Source organism: Notolabrus celidotus, chromosome 15 (assembly GCF_009762535.1).
Source record: "Notolabrus celidotus isolate fNotCel1 chromosome 15, fNotCel1.pri, whole genome shotgun sequence".
NCBI lineage: Eukaryota > Metazoa > Chordata > Actinopteri > Labriformes > Labridae > Notolabrus > Notolabrus celidotus.
This window is the reverse complement of record NC_048286.1, coordinates 8554536-8578812: the sequence shown is the minus strand read 5'-3', so window position 1 is coordinate 8578812 and position 24277 is coordinate 8554536. Positions and strand designations below refer to the sequence as shown.

The window sequence follows — 24277 nt, the reverse complement described above, 5'->3', positions numbered from 1 at the left end:
TCTGCAACACTACACAGAGACTCTATGTGGCCACTAAGCTACTCCACAGTGGTAAATGAAATGGCTCTTTCCAGTTGTAGTCTACTGTAATGTAATGTGTGCTACTATGTACCTAAAGAGTAAACACAGCCCAGTAGCCAGGAGCTAAGTGGTCTCTGTTAACCTGTGCACAAGCAGGTGCTGCAGATAGACCTCGTTTCATTGACATCTGAGACTTCTCCCCCTCCTAAATGTAAGAGTAAAATGACAGCAGGCCCAGTGAGTCTAAACGTCCATCTTCATCATTTGTCATTGACAGCCGCAGGGGGTATTCTTCACAGCCAAGCCAACAGATGTGGCAAAAGGCCTCGCCAGAGTGGTGGCATAATTTGTGGAAAGGCCAGTACGTTTTGATATCTAATAATAAAACGTCTTCCCGGTCCAGCAACAACACAGAGGGACAATACCTACCGAGCAGCAGCAGCCGATGCGTCTGTTTGTACTCCCGTTTGAGCTCCTTCAGCGCCCTGTCAATATTCTTACTGACTTTCTTCGCCTCCTTCTCGGCCTCCTTCTCCTCCACCAGTAATTTGTCCCAGTTTTTCTGCTTTTGAGTGCTTGTCTTTTGAAGCAACTGTAAGCGTCGGCCGCGGTCCTTTCCTGTCCCTTTACCACTACCTCCTCCCCCGCCGCCACCGCCACCTCCACCGCCTCCGTTCTGTATGAGCACACCATCGGTCCCGGTGTCTCCACGGCGGTGCTCCCCGGCCGGGAGCCTGGCAGGGTCCCCGGGGCGCACCGGGCCGCCGCCGCCGCGTAGCGACGAGCTCTCCCCGCATCCCCCGGTGTCTTCCTGGCGAGCTCCCCCGGCGCGGGTCGGCACGGCGGCGTCTGGAGGCTGGTCCGAGTCCGAGGTAGCGTTGGAGATAGACCCGCTCAGGTCCCCGAAGAGCCGGGGACGCAAACTGTAGCACAGCCCCATGTTGAAACCAATATTTGTCTGTGAATGTGATTTCTCATAAATTAAAATATCATAAAATAGCAGTAGCGCCGCCAGCCCTAACGAGCCATCGTTACATTGGAGCTCCAGCGGTGCGATTTAAGTCCGAATTAGAGCCGAAAATGTGAATGAATTATGCTCCGACATTTGCTATATGTCATTTTGCATTTTCCCCAGTCAGCCTTCGCTTCGTAGTTAGTGGATCACCTGATCCTTTAGTGGACACTGCGGGTCCATCTTACCGTAAGTAACCAAAAGCACAACCTTGGAAAAAAACGCGTCTATGCGCTGCGCAGACAGTCAACAATCTGACTGCACAGTTGTTAGGTGCAATGCACGGCACGTCATGTTACTACAGTATGGCCATTTCGAGAATGCTGGTCATGATTTTCATTCTTCACATTTCATGCCTGCATGTCTAAATACACACACTGCACTGTAGAAAATGAACCTGCTCTTTATTTTCAGGCAGATGACACGATGCTTTTTCGTTTTATTTATAGCCTACAATAGAGTGTGATGTATCCCTTTAAATATTCCTGATAAAATTACATAATAAATACACTTTTAATAAATCTCTAATCATTTCAGCACTAATGTGTGAACTGATACTAAAATCCTTGTTAGACTAATTCACACATAGGCCCAAAATAATTTGTTTGCACTAGCTTTTTTATTAGTGATTTTGAACAGATAGGTATTTATTTGTATCTTCCTTTTATGAGTAATTCACAATTTCTATGAATTCTTTTTTGATGCTCAAGGCAGTCCCAGTGACCCTTTAATTATATGTTGATATAGTGTTAGGTGTCCAAATTTGGCGACACCTCTTTAGGACCTTTAAGATGGTCTCAGGAGCTCATCCAAAAGGCTTAAAGAGTCTACAATTTTTGCTCTTAGTTTAATTCAAATTAACTTAAACAACACATTCCAATACAGTCTGAAAATATATATGAACAACTGGACCCTCACATTCACTATCACTGTTTGTAAAACAATCACAATATTTATTTATATACTGAGGGTCATTGGAATCAAGTATTGACTGATTTTGATTTTCTGACATGTTCAATAAAACAAGACTCAGAATAAAGCTACATTCACCTGCGTTTTCAGAGACCAGTCCCAATCAAATGCAGGATTGAGAGTCAACCACTAGATGGAGCACTCTTACAAAGATTATCAAATCAGTGGAGTGGAGCCAGGTGACCCACATTCAGTCTCACAGGTAAGTGCATTCATTCGTGTTGGCTGCATCTAAGACATAACATAGTGATACAGTTAATATCCACACTGTGGATCAAACAGGAGAGTCATTTTCAGAGCCTAAAGCACCAGGCTATTGGCAGGCTTACCCGACTTTGACTAATTAAGTTTATTGTTGATTAAAACAAAAAATACATATATATTGCTTCTTAATTTGTTGCTAAATCTTGCGCAGACCTTGTGAGGGGTTTAGTAATAGTAAGCTAATCAATGTTTTTTGCACAATCAACCAATCAAGCTTTATTTATATAGGCCTGGCACCTTTCATACAAATCAAATGTAACCCAAAGTAATTTACAGCGATTGAAAACAAGAAAGAAGCAGAAATAAAATAATGGCAAGACATATTAAAAAACATAAGTGGATTTTAGAATAGAGACTAATGCACCCCAACAACAATAAGATATGTGTGATTAAAATAAGTTGTGGTGCAGTTACAGTAGAGCTAAAATGAGAAAGCTTCAGGTACCATGTAATGATATGTACATAATATTTCTCACACTACCAACATGGACGAGTGGAAGTTTTATTTTTGTTTCTAATAATGTCCTCACATTTTATTTTATGCTAAGAAATGTCTTTTATGTTTTAATGATGATGAACATATTAAGTAAGTAGTAAGCATTGTATTGGAACGACTTACTTATATTGTCAGGGGACAGGGGGCAGATTTTCAAGAAATATGTTCAGCTTTAATTGAATTTCTCAGACTTTACGAAGCCAATTAACTGAAAAATGGTGCAGAGTTGTGTGTTGTGTTTTTACTTATTTTATTTAATTACTATTATTATTATTTTTTGCTTTATTTTATTATTCATGTATTATTCTATTCTATTTTAATCGTTTTCAATTATTTATTTGGAGGGATTATGTTGTTGGTTTATTGTATATTTTATGTCAATTGTACCATTATTATTTGTTTTACCACATAAAACATAATAAATATATTGTTGGAAAAAAAAGTAAGTAGTAAGTATTGCTGACCCTGTATTAAATCTGTTATTTATTTCTAATTTTTTATACCTTTTTATGATGATAAGGACCTTTGAGTCTGAATTTAAGTATATATATATTTAAGTTAAAGTATCAAATCAACATTAATAATATAAATAGTTAAAATTAATAAATAAACAAATAAATAAATAAAAAGGGTAAGGATAACAGTTGAAGAGTAAATGCTAAAAATATCAATACATTGAGTTGATAAATGATAAAAAACAGATTGTTAAAATTAATAAAATGATAAAACAACAGTAAAATCAATAGAAAACATTAAAGTAATACGATTGTTAAACCCTACATAAAACCCAGACTGAATGGATACGTTTTTAATTTACGTTTGATTCACAAGGACCCGCTAAGTCGTGCTAATTTTTTTACATTTATTGCATTTTGTATCCTTAATAGGATTTTATTCTCTAAAATGCTTCTCATTTTCAATCTCTCACAGTACATATCATGCAGGTATAATGAGAACATCACCAATTATTTTGTCATTTTATTTTGAAGGTCCATTCGTTGCCTAGGAAACAGGAAGCCGCCCTGACACATGCCTGTCAGTCTCCTTCTGCAGCATCACCATGCTAACTTCAACAGAAATGTCTCCTATATGGATGGTTGATATACATTGCACTCAAGTGTCATTCATGCACTGTTAGACATAGTCGACGATAAGTAAACTCATGTGATTGGAAAGGTCTGCACAGGTGAGTAAGGTTAGCTCATTTTGCTCACTAGTTTACTGTTTGTACCTGTAGTAACAGGTTAAAGAGAAAGCTCAAGCATATTATTTTAATATTTTATTGCATTATTTTTTTATATCTATATTTATTGCATTTCACCTTGATATGAGGTTTCAATGTAGCAGTCTGAACGTTGTTGTTGACTATAATTGTATATGGTAGTATAGCTTTTGCATGCATTCATCATGTGATGAGACAACACACAAAAACATATAAATAGTAATAAAAGTACGGACACTGCGTTAATAGTATAGAAAAAAAAACAAAGCCAGGTCATTGGTTAGAATACAGATTAAAGGACAGATTGCATTGTTAACATTGTAATAGGAGCAAAGATTCTGGGTTACACAGTTCATCTCATCAAACAATGTCAGAAATGGCTTCCACACTTATAGAAAGTAATTATATGAATTATGTCCATCACAGCGCATTTCTTCCATCTTAAAAATAGAAATCATTTCATTGTGCCATCTCCTGAAACATGGGGACACGTAGACTTCCAGTTAAGTAATATTAATTGTTTAGCTGCATCCATGCCTGTATTAAGAGCCTGTTTCTGATCAGAGCAGCTGAATATCGTCAGATAACTTTCAGGCTGATCTTATATTGTTTATAAAACCAGTGGAATATGTCACACCAGAACTTACCAAGTACAGGACACTGCCAGAACAAGTGTGATAGTGATCTCTCTGCTGTGCCACATGTGTCACAGATGGGAGAGACTGCTTCATAAATCTTACTCGCTTAGTTTTAGAATAATGCAGTCTGTGTAAAACTTTAAATTTAATTAATATATATCTGGAGTTGATAGAGCAACTCTTAATGTTGGACAGGCCCTCCTGCCTGGAGAATTAAACAAGGAGTTTTTTTCTCCTGTTTTCTGTAATTGTTGTAATTTTGGTAATCCATTTTCTGATCGCACAGTGGAGAGGTTGTCGAGGTGTTTCTTCTATTTCCTGTATTTTATTTTTTGGGGGGGGTTTGTGGGTTTTTTTATTTTTATTTTGATAGTTGTTTTTTGTGTTTGTGTATTTTTTGTGCATCTTATTATGTATTGTATTTTTTAAATTTGTTTAAAATAATTGTATTTCTGTTTTTCTCTGTGATAAGTGTGTTTATGTTGGTGTTGTATGGTATCATTTTGTATCTTTTTGTAACAGGCATTTTTTTGTGGGACAATCGTGATAAATTTAACACACCCACCCAGTTGGTGAGATGCTGAAGAAAGCCTAGGGCTGAAATGCATTTCTTTCTTATCTTTTTGCTGCTGTCAGATTATTGAGATGTAAAGTTTGTCAACTTAATTTCAAGTGCTGACATTTTTCATTTATATTATGCCCTTTGGGTCAGCACTGAGTAGTTTTTTGAGTAGTTTTAAGTGAGCACGCCAATTATTTTTCTTGGGCAGTCCCTCCTCCCACAACTCATCAGGCATCCATCTTTTGGATCACTAATACATTTTTCTTAAATTTTAATTAAACATAGTTAAACATAGGCTACATGTTTTAGTCATTTTAGGTAATTGAATCTGAAGCTAAGTAAATTCAGCGATCAAATAAATGCATTCAAAAGGAGAACGTCCTGCCTGTGGAAGCTGAGATTGAGTGGCTAAAAGTGATAATCGTGTAGTTAGGTACAAAGTACATAAATTAACTTTATTCATTTGCATATATAACAGACAATTTATCTTATTGGACAGCCGGAATAAGAACGAATAAGCTTATAAGATTAAAATAGCCCCAAAAATATACCAAAAAATATTCTGATAATATTTTTTAAACGTAAGAAACATAAGCAGAAAATAATACAATCAATATTTGCATGTATTTTGTGCGATTCTAATTCATTAGTCTACTCTTACTATAGGTTAATTCTCAGTTGAGCATTCTGACAGTTGTAAACACGGCACGCTGATCCTAATTTGATCAAGTTGCTTCAAGATGCCAAGTCATGCCAAGGTGTACTCTCTGTTCCTGAGGCTGACCTACATTCTGTGGGTCAATTGGATAACAAACAAAAGTAAATCTCAGGAAATGCTTGTGATTCTTAAAAGTTTGTTAACGATTATCTCCTCAAAAACATCTTAAAAACAACATTCACCCCCAAACAACAGCTTCAACAATGTATGATTAGTTTTAGACCAGGGCTGGTGCATGAAGCTGTTTCTGTATGCAATTTATGAATTAAGTCAAAACACTCTTGCATCACACCTAATAAACACACTCATATGTCTCCAGAGTCACGTTTCAAACTCACCAAACTTTGTGCATGCCTCCTGGCTCTGCTCTGAGCCTGTTTGTATCACATGTCCACATTAATCCACTTCCCCTCCTTAGGAATTGCCCTTCCTCCGTCCGCAGTCAGGACTTAGCTTCCTTCAGATGTGACAAGGTGGAACAGGCAGGATCAGACAGTGGCACTCTCGCTGGCCAAGTAAAACTCAGACATCAATCAACAATCAGCAAAGGGAAAGGTAAAGGAGGAATGTCATGTTTTTTTGAATATTTTTTAGGAATAAATTACAGTTAATGCTTTAACTGTGTTGGACTGCCAAGACTCCCCAATGAAGGACCGACTGGGCTCTCTGTGGAAGATGAACCGCTACACCACCCTCAAGCAGCTGGGGGACGGGACGTATGGCAGCGTTCTCCTGTGCAAGTGCAACGAGACAGGGGAGCTGGTGGCCATAAAGAGGTGAGTGGTGGATCTAATGGACATACTTTGTCTGATTAAACACTGTATGACTGCTACAAGTGGGCTTCAAGGCTCTAGGCGTCAATTTGCATGTTTATAATGATAAAAAAGTTGTTTGAGTCAACACTTTACTTTCAGACTGCGTCATATGTCTGCATTTTAACGCACAGAGGCTGTAGGAAGGACAACATTTTGGACCATTTTGAAGAACAACAGATACAACTTTCATGCCACAGCAAAGAAAGTAATACTATCATTCTCTCTGGTACTTTTACTACACATTGCTTTGCTGCCATAACTTCCTACTTTGCCTCAAAAGGAAGAGCTGCTTAAGTCTCTTAGTTAGAAATGAATGATGAATATTTCAGGAAGCTCCACAAGGTACTGTTTGTAAATGAAAGGTTATAGTGCAATCTGATCCTACTGATGACAGTGAAAGGAGTGAAAGTAAACCTCTTAATGTTGCTGCTTGAGTAATGGAAGAAAAATACAAGAGTTTAAACAGGTTACACACGATTCTTGTAATTCTTATTAATGCTAAGTTGTCAAGGATGATGTTTTTACTACTTTTATGAGTTCAACAGTCATGCAAAAATGTTTGAAGCTCACAGTCAACTTCTTGAAAACGTTATTACCTTAGCTTCTCGACAGGGTTTTGCAAATTAAACCTTTAATTACAGCATTATGTTGAAATAAAACAGACTTGTTTGCTTATATAGATTTATGTAATACTTGCAATAAATTATCTCTAAAGCAGGTCAGAATGGCGATAAAGCCACTCTAGAGGAAGTATTTCATAGAAATCCATGTTGCGATTGAGCTAAACTCCCAATGTGATTTTGTTAAAGAAAGAAAAGCGTCACAACTCACCTTATTGAAAAGTAAGTTTGCCAAAATCAAAATGTACCTGAGCAAAATGAGCAATGTTTTCCGAGAGCAGGTGAGAAACTTTCATTTTATTTTTCTGTTGTATGGACATATAACATTGAACAAGTGAGGACTAAGACATTACATTACAGTTGGTAAAAAATAAAGTGAAACTTAAATATTATAGACAGGTACAGTACACAACAAAGGCATTTAGACAAACAGAAACAGTTAAGAGTCTTTGTGGTTACAGCAATCCCATTTTTCCCAAAGTTTATCCCCCTTCTTCTTTTGCAGGCGAAGAGCAAAAGTCATATTTTCCATACTGCGAACAAAGTTAATAATGTTTTTAAGTAGTTTAATAAGATAAGATAAGAGATAAGAGATTCCTTTACTCGTCCCACAATGGGGAAATTCAAGTGTTACAGTAACAGAGTAGACAAAGTGCAAAAGAAATATATAAAGCAAACAAGAGCCTATAAATGAACAATTATTAAAAAGTTATTAGCAATTAAAATTAAAATCAAAATTAAAGAGGTAAAAGATAAGCATATCTTAAAATCACACACATATATATATATATATATATATATATATATATATATATATATTATTGATTATAGAGTCTGACCACTGCAGGAAGAAAAGACCTGCGGTATCTCTCCGTGAGACACCACGGGTGAAGAAGTCTGTCACTGAACGAGCTACTTAGTGTTGTTATGTTAAGTGTTGTCCATCAGAGAAGATAGCTTTGCTATCATCCTCCTGTCTCCTAATGGTGGGAGGGTTCTTCTGAAGCCAGCCTCTTGTTATTGCTTTCTTACTTGCAGCTATGAAAATCTTCAGAAGATATGTGTCCTTCTTTCTGAGGCCTTCAGGTATTTTCCCAAGGTACTAAAAGATGAAAGAAGATTCAAATGATATTTCTAAAGATTAAGTGTTCCACACTTCTCCAGAAAGGCTGAAGAAATGGCCTAGACCAACAAACATGTACAAAGTCGGCAGAAACTGCTCCATACTCCCTCCAGCAAAAATATTGTGACCCACTTAATTTGGATTTCTGATGAGGGGTAATACAAAAACCAAATAACATTCTTCCAACAGAAATCTCTCCAGAAAAAGGTTTAAAAAGATTTGTGAATGAGGATTGAGTTTGCCATATTTGAATCCACATTTCTTCACATCTCTTGCTTTCTAAAGCGCAAACATCAGGGGAATTTTTGGGTGTACGCTCTGAGAAACTGATCTGTCAAATCAAAATGGAAAAAGGGAAATAGTTCATTTTTGTACCTGTGTGTAGCTGCCAGTTGGAAAAGTTGTTAGTTTTGAATGTCACTTACTTTGATATGTCTGTAGGAATCCACAGTTTAGATACTACTCTGATAGTGAGATGCTGTTTAGAGCTATAACATTACTAAGTTAAATCAGTTCAATATGGATGTCTTCAAATGCCAGAAATTACACTTTAAAGATCAAACAAATCATCGGGAATGACACTAATCACAATATTTTTACTGAGACCTAAAGTAGCAGACAAAGAAAACAGATCTGATCCAGTCAGGATATTTAAAGGCTCTAAATACAAACAGCACAACCTTTAATCTCTCCAAAGGTAATGGAATTCAGTCAAAAGAGGCTAACATATAACAGCCATCGTCCCTTTTCCAGAAATAAGTTTGAAACCTGGCTGCAGCCGACTTTTAGGCAGAACAGGGACGACTGTCTGATCCCATTAAAACCGGGAATTACACAAAGCCAGAAGGAGATGAAAGCATGGATGACTTTTTCTTAATCACTGCAGGAGGGGGAAGGATTTAGGTCACCAACAATAAATTGTCATTGAAACCTGTTTTTCTTTTTTTCAACAGGATGAAGAGGAAGTTTTACTCTTGGGAAGAGTGCTTGAATTTAAGAGAAGTGAAGGTGAGGAGAAGTGTAGCAGAAAAGAAGAAATACATGCCATATTTAGCTCTGTGATCATTTAAAGCAATCCTGACCTTGTTTTTTTTACCAAGTAAAAATAGAAAGACAGCAAAATATTTCTCTTATAGTTTTATTTATGTTTTTGTGAAGCTGTTCAAAGTAATGCACTCACTTAGTGGGCAGATTTTGACTGATTACTAAATGTCCAAAACACTTTGTGTTATCAGTCGCTGAGGAAGCTGAACCACGCCAACATTGTCAAACTGAAGGAGGTCATCCGAGAAAACGACTACCTGTACTTTGTCTTCGAGTACATGAAAGAAAACCTCTATCAGCTCATGACGGAGAGGTAAGAACTCACTCAGCAGCCACAGTGATTTATCCACCAGCTGTGTGCAGCTATTTCTGTGCTGCCATTCTGCTGTGTGCGTTTTAGTTACCATTGAGTGTGAGGATTATTTGGGTCAGTTTGAGTCATCATATGTCGATCTTTTGCAGATACAAGTTGTTCCTTGAGTCAGTCATCAGAAACATGACATTTCAGATATTACAGGGACTGTCCTTTATGCATAAACATGGTAGGTGACTTCAGACGGAGATAAACTTGACTTTGTTTTCTCGATCGAAAGAATAATTCTGTGCTGTCAAGCTGTGACCACTGTTTTGGTAAAAAAGAGTTAACAGTCAGGTCAAAGAAAACAACTTGTTCAGAGGTAAAAAAAAACAAAAAAAACAGAATCTGGACGTTTGATAATACATATAGCATCCCAGGATCTTCTCAAGCCAAAAACATGACACACCTCTCCTGTGTCCCTCTGTGACAAGAGAAAGAAAAGAAGTCAGCACTTTTTTTATATGTTAGTGGATGCTGGTGTCCCTCCCACTTCATAAAATAATGATTGTTTGCATTGTGTGATTTTTTTATCTGCTTTTCTTTCTCTCTTGTGTCTTTTATCACTTAACCGCTGCCAGGGAAGATAAGATGTTTACTGAAAATGAAATAAGGAACATTCTGTTCCAGGTTTTGTCTGGCTTAGCATTTGTGCACAAGCATGGTAAGAGACTCGATCTTTAACTGTACTTTTCCACTTCTTTAAAAGCACGGCCTGGCTGTGCTTTAATACATTAAAACGTCATCGATTCTTCGATTCATTGATGTTTTAACACATCGTGCTTTGCTGCAGTAAAGAGCCATGAGTTCAATAGTTGTGACAGTGGTGGGGGTAGAAACTTAGACCTGATCGCTCTTGTTTGTTAAAATAATGTGAATCCTGACAAACATCATCAGCATTGTATGTTTCTATGACTGTTTTGGGTTTTCAGGGTATTTCCATCGTGATATGAAACCGGAGAACTTGCTCTGCATGGGGCCAGAGCTGGTGAAGATTGCAGATTTTGGACTTGCACGAGAAATCCGCTCGCAGCCACCTTACACTGTTTATGTGTCCACAAGATGGTGAGGAGGATTTATTTACAGGATAATATCTGAGCAATGCAACACAAGTGATTCCAAACAAACACAATATGATGTCTGACCTGAATCAAACTTGTGACCCACAACACTACCTGCTTTAATATACCTTGAAATATACGGTGAAGGATTTAGCTTAAATTGACAGTAGCCCGAGATGAGTAACCTGCAGAAGAGGTGAGGAGAGGGGGCAAACTTTGAGATTTTTGGGTCTCAGTCAGCCATTATTATCAATTAAACAATGTGTTAACATTAACTTACTATTTCTACTTGAGCAGTTATTTTTTTAATGCTAGTGCGACTATGATTTAAAATTCACTCTTACACTCAATCAATCCACAGAATAAATGTAAATATCAGTTTTCTCCTACCACACTCATATATTTTTCACTCACTTCTAGTGGTAGCTATACTTCATGTAAAACCATAGAGGTAAATGCTATTTTTACCTTGACAGCAAAAAACTAGGACCCCTTAATCTTGATTGGTCAAATGACAACACTGGACCTATACATGAATCATGTTCCTCTAATAATTTTTTCAAAAGTCTGAAGACCAGAGTAACGATGACTTAATCTCTTAAGGAGACATCACTGTTGAATTCTGTGGATGTTATTTATAAGGGCTGTGAGCTCAATGAACATAAGTTACATATATTCCCCTATTGTCTTGGATTTGGGGCCGATAAACTCATAAATCAAATAAATACTATAAACACAGCAAGATTCAAGGAGGAGAAAGTGAATAGAAATGATTGAGAGTTAGAGTCCTGTTGGGAGTTAATGTGACTGAGCTTCAGGGATCTGAAATGCATGGAAAATCAACATTTTAAGGAGTTAAAGCAAGATTAGAGTTCAATCCCTTTCAACAAATGTTCCATTAATATACTGCTGTATTGTCGTTGAAGGTACCGAGCCCCAGAGATTCTGCTGAAGTCAAACTCCTACAGCTCACCCATCGACATCTGGGCCGTGGGATGCATCATGGCGGAGCTGTACACACTCAGACCCCTGTTTCCTGGCAACAGCGAAGTGGAAGAGATCTTCAAGATCTGTCAGGTGCTGGGAACGCTTAAGAAGGTAAAGCATAGAAAATGATGCTTTTTTGTTTTTGCTACAATAGTGTATTAAACCTAAATCAAGTCATTACATATTGTTTAAAGAACATCTTAAATATTTGTAACACTTGTTTTTACTCATTAAATGTTCTCTTAAGCTAATAACAGATTCGTTGATCACACTTCTTCTCTTTTGTCTTGAAGTTTTTGTGACATTTTGCATTCTTTTAACTCATTTTAATTGAAACACAAACTTTAAAATCTTCTCTCATCTTGTACCACATCAGTCTGACTGGTCTGAGGGCTACAACCTGGCCAATGCTTTGAACTTCCGCTTCCCAAAGTGTATCCCCACCAGCCTCAGATCCCTGATCCCCAACGCCAGTGATGAGGCCATCATGCTGATGAAAGACTTGCTGCAGTGGGACCCCGAGAGAAGACCGAGTGCTGCTCAGGTCCATTCAAATCATGTTTAACACAGTTTGGCTGCAATGAAAGACAACTGAATAATGTTTGCAAAGTAACACAGCCAAGGTTTTATACATAGCATATAGTTCTTTGCATATTTTTCCGATAATGGCTGTGTTGTTTTATGCCCGGCAGCAAGCTTCTAATTTGTAAAAGAAATCTGACCCTTGAGCTTCAAAATGAACTAAAAGATATATTTATCTGTGCTCCAGGCTTTACGGTATCCATACTTCCACGTGGGCCAGGCGCTCTGTGCTCCTCTGAAGTACGCAGAGCACCACACAAATCAGACAAAGATCTCAGAGGATGCTTCGGAGACAAAGCCTTTGTCTCTCTGCAAGTCTGATGTAGAGTCCGTCAAAGCAAGTGGGATCCATGCAGAGATGCAGACCAGCAGCCAGTCTCTCCACCGGCCTCTCCAGCAGATCTTCCTTCCTCAGGACAACAGAGAGCCGAGCAGAAGATCAGCAGTTTGTTCCACCATGTTCAGAGAGGGGCAGGAGGAACCTCTCAGCCTGGTGAAGAACAGGCGACCCATGAACTGGCAATCTGTAAGTATCAACCAAGTACAGCTTCTTTATATCAGAACAGGACCTCACTGAGGCTCACACACCTTGTTTTCTTCTTCTCTGTATGTTGCCTCTAAAGCCTGCAAGAGCAGCTCACTCGGGAGCAGAGAACGGCTTGGCTGGAGTGAGGGCAGGACGCAGAAGATGGGGTCAGACGTTATTCAAGTCTGTGTCCAGCTTGGACTGCAGTGAGGATGCAGATGTTGGAGTTTCCCTCTTCAAGAAACACACAGCTGGCTCCTTAAAGGAGAGGACGCTGGACCCTTGGTCAGAACTCTCTCCATTGATGTGTTTAAGATGTTTTCATCACAGTTTTTTAAAATCACTTAAAGTTGTATGTTTTTTGCTTCCAGCTCAGGGGCAGAGCTGAACAGTGGGCTGATCAGAGGGGACTCCTCCACTCTGTCTGCCAAGCAGCACTACCTCCGCCAGTCCAGATATCTGCCTGGTGAGAAGAGCTCTCTGTTTCATCACGAAATCCCACATGCCGCAAAACCTTCAGTCAGATTCCTTCATACAGGCTATACAATCTTGTGTGACAGATTTCTTTATCATATTTAAATATGTAAAACCTGTGTACTTGAGGTGCAAAACCTAAATCTGACATGCACTTCCATTAGCTTTAGTACAGAACATTTTCTCTGATCTGTCTGTCCTTTTCAGGTGTAAACCCGAGAAAAAAGTCCTCAGTAGAAAACCAGGAGGTGAACAGAAACCTGTGGGGTAGCTCATGCTTAACCCGAGGATCAGGGCTGGAGTTTCCTCTGATTAAAGGTAAGAAAAGTCCAGTGGAGGAAATGTGTAGGAGTAGAAAGTTTATGTCTAGTTCTGGTATTTGTATCAACAAACAGGTGAGGTACCACACTCTTACATGATGTAACTCTTTATTAAAGCACCTGTTAGGAGTTGTTAGCTTGTTATGAAACTGTCTGAAATCAATTCTGATGCCTCTGTAACACCTATAAAAAGAAAAGCGACCATCTACAGCATGTTTGTTCATTTCTATATTGGGTTAGGGTTAAATTTCATTGTCTGTAAACAATGCCACAGGGTAACTGTCAGTGAGTTACAGAACACTACAGAAACAGCGTTTGTTGGCATTCTCGCCTGCAAGGATTCACAGCGAGTGATACATTTGGTCATTGAAAGAAGGCGGGACGTTTTAAAATAAAAAACTTTATTTGCTTCTGTTCAGTACATGGCCAGACAACTTACAACTTTGTCCACAGGGGGTGCCAAAATTAGCACAAAATTAAAGTACCTCACAGGAGCTTTAATTAAAAAGTACTTTTAAATAAGGAGAGCAGCTTTAAAGTGTGTTATAGTGGATTTATGTTGATTTATCTGATTTAGATGTAATTTGGTATTTTTGGTTTTCAATTTTAGAAGATTAAGATAGAGAGGCTTCCATAAAACTCAATCAAGGTGGAGTTCAGTTACTAAATCCTGAGGGCAGGGCCTGTAAATGTGTATTTCATAAAGCAATGACAATAGCCTAGGAAAGTCAAGTTAGACAAGCACCTGATGCAATGTATGAAGATTGATTAAAGTAACAAAATATAAATGCTACACAGACATAAAAAAAGAAAAAAGGTTACAGGGTTCAAACAAACATAAATATACTGAGTAGAAAATACTACGACAGCAGCCAACAGTTTGTATGTTTTTTACACAAAGCTTTTTTCTTAAAGCTCTTCTGTTTATGAGAAAGTGGAGCTTTTAGAGAAAACTTAATCACAACATCCATCTGGGACTTTGACTGGAAAGAAGTCTACTTAAGATTTTTCTATTTTTGCATCTGTTTTGCTCCTCCACTCACCCCTTGTTTCTTTGTGTCGTTCTGTGATATGTAGACATTAAACTTCCCAAACTCACAGTAGCACAGCCTGTTGAAGAAAGGACCCAGGAGGATCTTGATCCACCCAAAGGTTTGTGTCAGTGAAAGGAGAAATGTTACAGATTATTGAAAGTGTTTATATTTTAGACCAGAAATAATTCCTGAATAGTAGTTAGGAATTAAATTGTTAAGGTTTTCAGCAGTTCAGCCGTAACCTGAGATTGATTTTACTCCCCTTTGTAGACTCCTTCATGAGCAGCTCCAACAGACCATCCAAGACGTACCTGTCACCTTTACAGAGGACTGATACAGGAGCAGTGAGACAGAGGCTCACAGGCTCCTCTGCCAGTGAGTTTTTAATGTCTTAGAGAGAATATTCTAAAGAGTCAGATGGACTCTGAAACATTTTGTGTTGAACAGGTACGCTTCTCTTCTGTTAAACTTTTGGGAGACGCCCCCTGGTGTTAGAGAGAAGTCACTGTAGTCCTTGAACATTTCAGTGTCTGCTTAATAACAGTGTACTGTCACTATGGCAGGGCTTTTAGGGTCTCAAAAAACAAGATCAGAAAAAAGAAAACAAAAAAGATCTGATCAGTTTTTTTCCTGAATCTTAATCTTCTCTTTTCGTGAACCTTGTAGTGGATCTGTCGTCTGCTGCTGATCTCAAAGTCCAATCAAAAATCAAACCACCAAAAGGCAAGACCTCCTTAAACAAACTGTTTCCCTCAAGTGAAGGTAAGAATGATCCGTACTATCCACCAAGCTTCTCGTGGTTCTCTGAGAACAGCCTGAACACACTCTATGTCCCCTCTCATGATGAATTTCTCAGAATACGAAGGACGGAGGAGCCGAAATGCTCAGATCCTGACATCCAGCACTGTTGGGAAGAAAACCTTCGTAAGGAGCACAAACGTCCAGCCTGTGCACGGACGCATCAACTGGACTGCCAAATACGGAGGCCACCAGTAGCAGAGTAGTTCACTCTGCTCCACCAGTGACTCATGGGAAAATTCCCACTGCACTTCAGCAGGAAGAACAGACTTCAGAGGAGAAGCTGCCAACAGTGTCTAAAAGTGAATCCTGCTGGACTGATGTTACATTTGACATAGGATTAAACATGAATCAGTGCTCGCCAAAAGTCCTCGACTTCCATCAGCATTTTTAAATAATACACCAGGAAATGAAAGATATATTTTTTTAATCAATTGACAATTACATTTTTTTATTTTTCAGCAACACAATAAAAAAATGTTTGTATTTAAAAAGAAAGATTTTTTTAGATACTTTTTTATCAGTTTTGTAAACAGAACAGTACTCTTATTTTTTTAAACATATAACAGTAGATTTTAATAGAAAATTGCACGTTTTTGAATTAACAGAATGAGAGAACTTTTTTTTTCATGAAAATAAATATGTTCAGACAGAAAAGGTTAGATTTTAGATATTTTCAAGATTGATGTAATCTCTTTAGCATCAAGATGTTTCTCAACAGCATGGGTGCACTGAAAAGAAAATGACATTTTCAGGTACACGGCTGGAAAAGTAAAAAAAATAACAATCTTTATACTTCGTTGTCTCAGTTTCTTTCTGTCTTTGTATTGCTAAAGGTAAAGGAGTACTTGAAACAGTCATAGTGGTCTCACCTTACTAAACCCATAAAAGCTGCAGGCATGAACTTCCCAGAGATCAGGAACTCCAGTCCTATCACCCCAGCCAGAGTTCCTGCTGTGCCTGTATTTCCAGAGTTCAGAGAAACGGTTGTTGTTATGAGTTTGTGAACGCAGCATTTGGACTATTTAACATACTAAACTTGCTCACCTGCTAAAACCGAGACATTCCTGGGGTTTTTAGATGCCAGATAAGCAAAGACTTCAGCCAGCAGGCCAAAGATGAGCCCTGTAGTCAGAGAGGTGACACTGCCTGTGGAGGGGATAGGTGTGGAAATACTTACTATTATTATAATTATCAACACATCTACCTCAGAGACACATTAAGTGTCCAAAATCAGGTACAGTTGCAATTGTAGAAGTAAGTTACTGTAATTTACTGGCTGAGTTTCATTCTTTAGGGACTTGTTTCACAAAGATAATGTATCAACTTCTAAACCAACACTTGTGGTAACTATGACATAGCCCCATCTGCTGTTGTTTGCACATGTATGTATGGTCTGGGTAGACTAAACTGAACTGCCCTTTGGCATAATTAAGGTTGTCTGAATTTGAATGTAAGTATATTTAATTGCTACTTCAGTCCAGTTTTTAATCACCTTTGTTTTAGGTAGTTCAATTTTTTTGCTATGGTATCATTTACTTTACATCAATGCAGAGAGAAATACTGAACCTTGCTCTGCCCAACATCTTCAGATTACTTCAAATCCAGATTTTACCAATCAATTCGCTAACATTGTAGGAGCAATAATATTGGCTTCAAGAAGGGGCCCTTATTTTGAATCAGGCCTTCCCCTTAATCCCAAGAAGGGAATATATCCTCCAGTTGTGGAAACCAAGTTGTGTTATGTTCACAGTGTTCACTTTTGTTGATGCTTTTGTTTGTACCCATGTTCTGGGAAGCTTTGTGTCAGGTTGCAATCGGCCATCAAAGACAGAAACAAACACAATACAAGCCTTATAAGGAATACAGGGTAATAACACTCAATGTGAATGGGTTACACACCCCGGTAAAAAGAAGTAAAGTTATCGCTAAAATGAAGAGGGAGAAAATAGTTGAAAGTACAGTTCCAACTAACTTCTCAAATCAAGGATAAGGAAGGTCGTTATATCCTTGTCAAAGGCAAGCTAGATCATGAAGAAGTCACTCTATTAAATGTTTATAAGCCACCTGAACAGGATAAGTCATTCATCAAAAAAATATTTGATTTACTAGCCCTCGAATCATCGGGAACTTTAATATGTGGAGGAGATTAGAATACACAGTTACAGCCAAGACTTGATTCAACAAACCTACACAAGAGAAAAAGTCAAGACTCCAAGTCCTTACAGAAAATGCTGAAGGAATTAGATCTTTCTGACATGTGGAGAGAGCTCCATCCCACTGAAAAACAGTTTATCTACTATTCCCCTCCCCACAAAGAATACTCAAGGTTTGGATTACTGGAGACTCAATACCAGTATCCTAAATGACAAATTATGTAAGGATTATATTAAGAAAGAATTGAGGGAGTATTTACAAATTAATGACAACGGAACAGTATCACCAAATGTCTTATGGGACGCCTGGAAGGCTGTACTCAGAGGTAAACTTATAGCATTTACTTCCCATAGGAAAAAAGAGAAACAAAGAAGTTTACTGGAATTTCAGTTAAAAAATGAAGAACATAGAAACTCAACACTATATTCACAAAGAGTCCAAAACATTGACTGAACTACAAAGTATCCGAAAAGAAATAAATGAGATTTATGATGAAGAGAATGAGAAAAAAGTTAGATTCACAAGGCAAAAGTACTGCGAAACTGGTGCTAAAGCCATGAAACTACTCTCTTGGAGACTTCGTAAACAACAACTAGAGAGGACTGTTCATAAAATAAGAATCCCAAGAAATAATACGATTTGTCATAAACTAGAAGACATTCAGCAGTCCTTTGAAGCCTTCTATAAATCTCTATACACCCAACCTGAGAAAGCGGACTCCTCAATAATCGAAAATGTCTTAAAATCTTTGGATCTCCCCTCAATAGGAGAGCAGCAGAATAAAGCACTGACGAATCAATGGACCAAGGTACCCCTCGGTGTTTGGAGAAAGACCTACAAGAGGTTTGGTCTTGAGAAACATGCAAAAATGCTGAAATGGGTGGCACACAACCCAGAGTTTAAACCAGCTAGTCTTGATAAACAATTAAAACAGTGGGCGTATAATGGAATAACAGCTTATTGTACTATAACTTGTGATGGTGCCTTGAAACCCTTTTCTTACCTCACACAGTGAAACAATTTCTTCAGGTATCTCCAAGTAAGAGATTATTTTGACAAAGAAATCAAACAAGCAGAGAATAATGGTCCTAATCTAGTCAGCATATTTATTGATGCATTTAAAACTGAAGACAACAAACATCTCGTATCGCGGATCTATAAAAGTTTGCAATGTTAAATAACACTCAACTCTCTATATCAAACAGAGGTGGGAGAAGGAGTCAGAAGGAGTTGGGAGGGTCAGGCTAGGATCACCAACTCTAGATCATTGTGAGAATTCTACTGGAAGTGTACAATAAGGTATTTTATTACCCCTAAAATGTAATTTTAACAACAAGCCTCTCAGGGACTTGATGAATATTGGAGGAAGTGTGGTACAGCTAAGGCAGATCTTTTACATGTGTTTTGGGCCTGCCCTCTCATCCATTCTTACTGGGAAGAGCTGGAAAAAGAAATTAGGATACTATTTGGAATTGAAGTTGTTTCCTGCTTTGTCACTTTGTATCTTTGTAAAATGCAGAGTGGTCTTAAGTCTCAGGACAGGTATCTTTACAAAATCATCTTGGCTGCAATCAAAAAAGCCATCACATGCAAGTGGATGCAGACAAACCCACCAACAAGGGACGACTGGACTGCAATTGTAAACTAAATTTAGATAATATGTAGATCATATATATTGTTTTGCACTATTGAATGGGCTGGAACAACCTCCCTTTATTTTACTACTTATTTTTCATTGTATTTCTTTTTTCCCTTTTGTAAACCTGAAATTGAAATAAAAAGAAAGTAAAAAAAAAAAAAGATTTTTTAAAATAACTGACTCATTACAATGTTAAAAAAAATCCAACAAAAATTCACACAGCTGCTGTGCTTTATCACCTCCCTGTGGTGATCATGAGTAAAAGCATGTTTGACAGTTTTACTTAAGATAAAGCAGTCCATTGATATTAAAACTTTTTATTGATGCCATGCTCGTCTTCTTTTTCTTTTTACATTTCTGCATCAATTACAAATGTATTTTCATAATATCTGCCATTAAAAGCACTACTTTATCACCACTCGTATTGCAAATAAGACCAAACAAGTCAAGTAGACTCAAAACAGTCCATGAATAATAACACTTTCATTTTATGTTATTTTCCACCATCCTTTTTCTTCTTTTTCGGTTTGCTCTCATCTTCTAGGATGACTTCCTCTGTTGCAATATGGACTCTCTTTGTCTTTGAAAGCTCCTTGATGAGTTCTGTTGGCAGAAAAAAATGAGAAAAAGAGAAGTGGATTTATTCTTAAAATTTTCCTCAGATGGATTCCTTCCAACAAAAGAATCTAGATCTACAGCTAAATTCTTCATCACAACATGATGATGAACATAATTTAAAGTCAGTGTTGTAAAAGACAGCTACCTTCTGATGTTGTTGCTTTAGCTGCTGGCTCCTCAGTGGTCTGCTGCACTGATGAAGGTTTCCACACAGCGAGGCACGTCAGTCTGGCTGTTGTATTCACTTCCCCGAGGAGGATGGGAGACTCCAGCTCCTGTTGGAGTAGATTGACTAATCAGAAGCAGCTATACAGCTAACAACAATATAAATTTTCTGAAGTTTTGTTTTTTAAATACTTCTATATCAAACTTATTTTTTTTCCACAGGGTTTTATATGTGAGCACATAACTAAATTGTTATTGCATTTAAAGAAATGTAATTATTCTGCTTTGAAAAGTAGACACTTTAACATTTAAGTGACAGAAAAAGACATGTCGTCAAAATACACACACTGGAATTTGGTTGTAGTTAAATTTGAAATTGAATGTTAATAAACAACACCAGAGTCTGACCTCTTTGAGGTGGAGTTTCCACATTTTGATGAATCCGTCATTTGAAGCAGTCACCAACACGCAGTAGTCCTCCATCATGAAACTGTCAACGGCTTTGACTCTGAAAACACAAAACAACATTATTTTCTTTTTCTATTACTTCCCTCCAGCATCACATAAAAATAGAAGCTTTTATCTGTGGTATGAAGATATTTCTGCATCATTTTAATTCATCTAATTATTTGTTTTGCAGATATCCTAGTATAATTTTGAACTTGTTTAAAAAAATACCAATGTTTCATAACATTCCGATTTGACAAAGAAGTCCAATTCCTTTCCATTTATGAGACATTTGAAATGTGCTTTAAATACACCTACAGTTAATACATTTAAGACATCATTGGTTTAAACTAGTGAAGAAAAAAAATGTTTAAATGTACCTTGTTTCATGAGCCTTAAACTCACAGACACAATCCTCTTTTCCTATGTCACATAATCTCACAATTTCATCATCTCCTGCGACAGCCAGGAGGGAGTTCTGAAAAACAAAGACATCTCACTTAAAGAAATAGGTTTTGATATTCTTATGCAGCTAATTACCGTCAGATCTGGTGAAATAGCATCTCATCGTAGCCGTCTCTAAATCAAAAATAAATATCACTGGTGGTGCAAGCTTCTCATTCATGGAGAACTCACATTAATGAACTTCACAGATGAGATCCTCTTTGGGTTTGTGATTGTTCCTGTCACAGAGGCTGTCTGCAGGTCATAGATGTCCACTTTGTCATTTATTACAACCACGTATTTATCTCCATCTGGAGTCCATCTGACGATGTGTGCATCTGTTAAAAGGTGTAGAGAGGAAAAGATCCAGTCATTTCAAACACACACACACACATCAAAGTTTATTCATCAGCAGTAAAACCTAAGCGGTGTCTTACTTTGTTTTATGTTTTTGATGAATGCTGATCTTCCGTTAATCAGATTCCATGTTCTACAAAGATTAAAAGACACAAAAGTTAGCTTTGTTTCTTTGCTGAATACATGATCGCAGACTTTAGCTTGAAGCACTGAGATGTACCTGAGTGTCTTATCTGTCCCGACAGTAAGCGCAAGTTTCCCAGATGGATGGACGGACAGCGAAGTGACGTGGCCTCTGAGAAAAACAAGAGAGGATTAAGCAGATTACTTTCTCATCTCGTGCCAAAGGTAAAACAAACACACAAAGACATCCTCCTCAGCGCCTCTCTCTCTCTCGCTCTCTCTCTCTCTGCCTACTTGTGCGCATTGATGGATTTCAGACACTCCCATTTCTTGGTGCTCCAAACACAGACGAGTCCATCCTCCCCTCCGCTCAGTAAATGAGAGTTCCCGTAAAACTCCAGACAGGAGATGGTACCTGTGGGACAAACAGTTGAAAGTAAACACGGTCAATTCTGTGATTATGTACTATCGTTCCTCTCAAGCAGCACAGAGCATTCATAAAATTCTCTGAAGATGTCTGGATACAAGTAATGTTATTTCAAACCACTCCAGCCATTTCATGGTATTTGATACGCTACCTATACAAAACAATAGAACAGTAGTTATGAGAAGGAAGGCTGCAGCTGGATTCTAACAACAATGAAAACAATGGGATGTTGGACCTAAAAAAACCAACAATAACCTAAAAAAAAAATTCCTGTACTGATCTTTCCAAATAGCCAATTTTGATGTTTGAGGACACCAGCATTCATTTCTCAGTTTTTATTTTGACTTAGTTTCAAGCTAACAAGTGTCTCTCTCAACATCATCATTTTTGGTTCATTTGTACATTTTAGTGAGATGGACATGACTCATTTTCTGACACACAAATATTAGAAATGTCTGCATGTGAGAATATCACCTTTTGAAGCTGGAAAGAACAAAAATGAAATTCGCTTTATCAATGTAATGCAAATAAAACAGCACTATCTTCAGAATCTCAACACTTTTATTTCTAACTTTCTAGCTAACTAAACTTTTAATGTTTTATGTGAAGATTCAAATAAATATTGTGAATGCAACACAACACAAAGAATTTCCTGTCCACATTTCTTTACTTTGATATTATTTATAAAAACACCATGTTAACCAGAATGTCTGAGCCACTTTACATCATCTACTTGTTCGATGTTATTCAATCTGTGAGCCTTAATCCTTTGGAAGAAGAAGTGAGATAAATCGAATGATTGAAGGGTTCATTTTGGTTAAGACAAGATCAGTTGTGATTCTGTATCCGGGATGACAGTAAGATTCTGCAAGTTACGGACTTCAGAACAGTGAGGGGGTGATCATTTGTAGTAATCCCTCCTAATATAAATAAATAAGACCCAATACAATTGACTATGTACATTAAGTTACATCAGTACACAGAGGGGGAGAGGGGGGGGGGGGGGGGGGGGGGGGGAGAGAGAGAGAGAGAGAGAGAGTAACTTGCCACATATGAAACTGTAATGCTTTTAAATTGTTTTAAGTGTTAGTTGTATGCTTTTGTTGGTTGTTACTGTTCTGGTTTTTGTTTTTAACTCTGTAAAGCACTTCGAATCACTCTTTGTATGAATGGTGCTTTATTAACAAACTTGCCTTGCCTATGTATTATTAGTTAGTATCAATACTTTGATGTCAAACAGGAGATCCACTGGAGACCCTCACCGTCATGATGCAGCAAAGCTCCATGTTCAATCCTCTTCTTCATGTCGTAAAGCTGCATGGTCTCATCTTTGCTGCCTGTGACAACAAACCTCTCACTGGCTGCCACGGCTGATATGGATGCTGTGTGGGCGTGATGTGTGAAATCTGCCTCTGCTGTCCACTCCTGCAAGACAAACACACACAAGGACAAAATCAGTGTGATGATAGATAAGATGCACTAAGTGGGAGAAAACCACTCAGATTTAAAGAGAAAGTAAATTAATTACTGATCACAGGTCGCACTGTTTGACATTAAGTATGGATTATTAAAGGTCTTATAAAAGTTTTAGACAGGTTATCTTGAAGGGCTACCAATCAATCCCAGTACAAGGTAAGATCAGTTTGTAAGCACTAAGGATCAGTAAATAAGAGGCACATCAGTCTTGGACAAGGTAAATTCTATGTATCTTAAAATTAGACACTGTTACTTACTTTCTCATCAGTATTCACTCTGTAACCAACCGTGATCTGCTCGTAGCTCCCAGCTATCAGCTTCAGTACAGTTGCCATGCTTCAAGCTCCTCTGGGCTAGGCTAGCAGGTTACTTTTCCTAAAATGTCAGCGTTTTCTATCTGAATTCTGACGCCTGTTCTCAGCAACAGATAATAAATCTACTATCAAAGGGTCTACAAGAGAAAAACCAAAGCACAAACACCAGAAACAGGTCAGCGGGCGAATTCAAACTCTATATTTTTGCCAAATCTACTTCCAACTCCAAAACAACGTGTGGAGCTGAAGCGCATGCGCACAAGCACACTTCCTTCCATTTGACGCATGTGAGTTTCAAAATTAAAGCCCGTGTTAGGGTTAACATTTTTATGTTGCTTGTAATGAAATGTGCTTCTATGGAAGCCCTTGACGGACATGCAATCATAGGTTTTTATCCAATTCACATTGATAACAAGTTAATTTAAGAATTTAATTTGTTTTGCAAGATCATATTCAGCTAATTATA

General features: G+C 37.8%; 3 protein-coding genes across 4 annotated transcripts in view; 1 reads left to right on the top strand and 2 right to left on the bottom strand.

Annotated features, from left to right (window-relative positions):
- LOC117826315 (guanine nucleotide-binding protein G(olf) subunit alpha) overlaps positions 1 to 1289 on the bottom strand; it is a 63479-nt gene extending 62190 nt beyond the window's left edge. The window contains exon 1 of the mRNA XM_034702278.1: positions 451 to 1289. Coding sequence (XP_034558169.1) covers positions 451 to 961 — 511 coding nt within the window. The 5' untranslated portion in view covers positions 962 to 1289. The remainder of the gene's footprint in view (positions 1 to 450) is intronic.
- Positions 1290 to 2098: 809 nt separating this feature from the next.
- LOC117826314 (serine/threonine-protein kinase MAK-like) lies at positions 2099 to 16435 on the top strand. Of its 2 annotated transcripts, none has more exons than XM_034702277.1 (18): positions 2099 to 2207; positions 3755 to 3951; positions 6324 to 6420; positions 6500 to 6681; positions 9417 to 9471; positions 9699 to 9820; positions 9970 to 10049; positions 10795 to 10927; positions 11850 to 12021; positions 12287 to 12454; positions 12680 to 13018; positions 13116 to 13303; positions 13390 to 13484; positions 13700 to 13810; positions 14890 to 14964; positions 15117 to 15221; positions 15513 to 15608; positions 15703 to 16435. In XM_034702277.1, the coding sequence occupies exons 4-18, from the start codon at positions 6551 to 6553 to the stop codon at positions 15840 to 15842; spliced, it is 2010 nt and encodes a 669-aa protein (XP_034558168.1). In that variant the 5' UTR covers positions 2099 to 2207; positions 3755 to 3951; positions 6324 to 6420; positions 6500 to 6550; the 3' UTR covers positions 15843 to 16435. The 2 variants fall into 2 exon arrangements, with proteins under 2 accessions (XP_034558168.1, XP_034558167.1); XM_034702276.1 differs by having other exon boundaries at positions 6324 to 6460; positions 6543 to 6681.
- Positions 16436 to 19741: 3306 nt separating this feature from the next.
- On the bottom strand, positions 19742 to 24091 carry pak1ip1 (PAK1 interacting protein 1). The gene is made up of 10 exons (XM_034702281.1): positions 23755 to 24091; positions 23284 to 23446; positions 21889 to 22009; positions 21692 to 21766; positions 21552 to 21604; positions 21307 to 21452; positions 21051 to 21148; positions 20632 to 20731; positions 20204 to 20333; positions 19742 to 20043 (listed from the first exon to the last, which is right to left on the bottom strand). Exons 1-10 carry the CDS (start codon positions 23830 to 23832, stop codon positions 19934 to 19936), a joined length of 1074 nt encoding a protein of 357 aa, XP_034558172.1. The 5' UTR covers positions 23833 to 24091; the 3' UTR covers positions 19742 to 19933.
- Positions 24092 to 24277: the final 186 nt, after the last annotated feature.

Coding starts and splice junctions, on each gene's coding strand:
- LOC117826314 (XM_034702277.1), top strand. CDS start 6,551: ATGAAGGACCGACTGGGCTCTCTGTGGAAGATGAACCGCTACACCACC. Junction 13,485..13,699: donor CCAGTCCAGATATCTGCCTG/GTGAGAAGAGCT, acceptor TGTCCTTTTCAG/GTGTAAACCCGAGAAAAAAG. Junction 15,609..15,702: donor ACTGTTTCCCTCAAGTGAAG/GTAAGAATGATC, acceptor TGAATTTCTCAG/AATACGAAGGACGGAGGAGC.
- pak1ip1 (XM_034702281.1), bottom strand. CDS start 23,832: ATGGCAACTGTACTGAAGCTGATAGCTGGGAGCTACGAGCAGATCACG. Junction 21,149..21,306: donor CATCTGTGAAGTTCATTAAT/GTGAGTTCTCCA, acceptor TTTGTTTTTCAG/AACTCCCTCCTGGCTGTCGC. Junction 20,732..21,050: donor TTTAAGGCTCATGAAACAAG/GTACATTTAAAC, acceptor TTGTGTTTTCAG/AGTCAAAGCCGTTGACAGTT.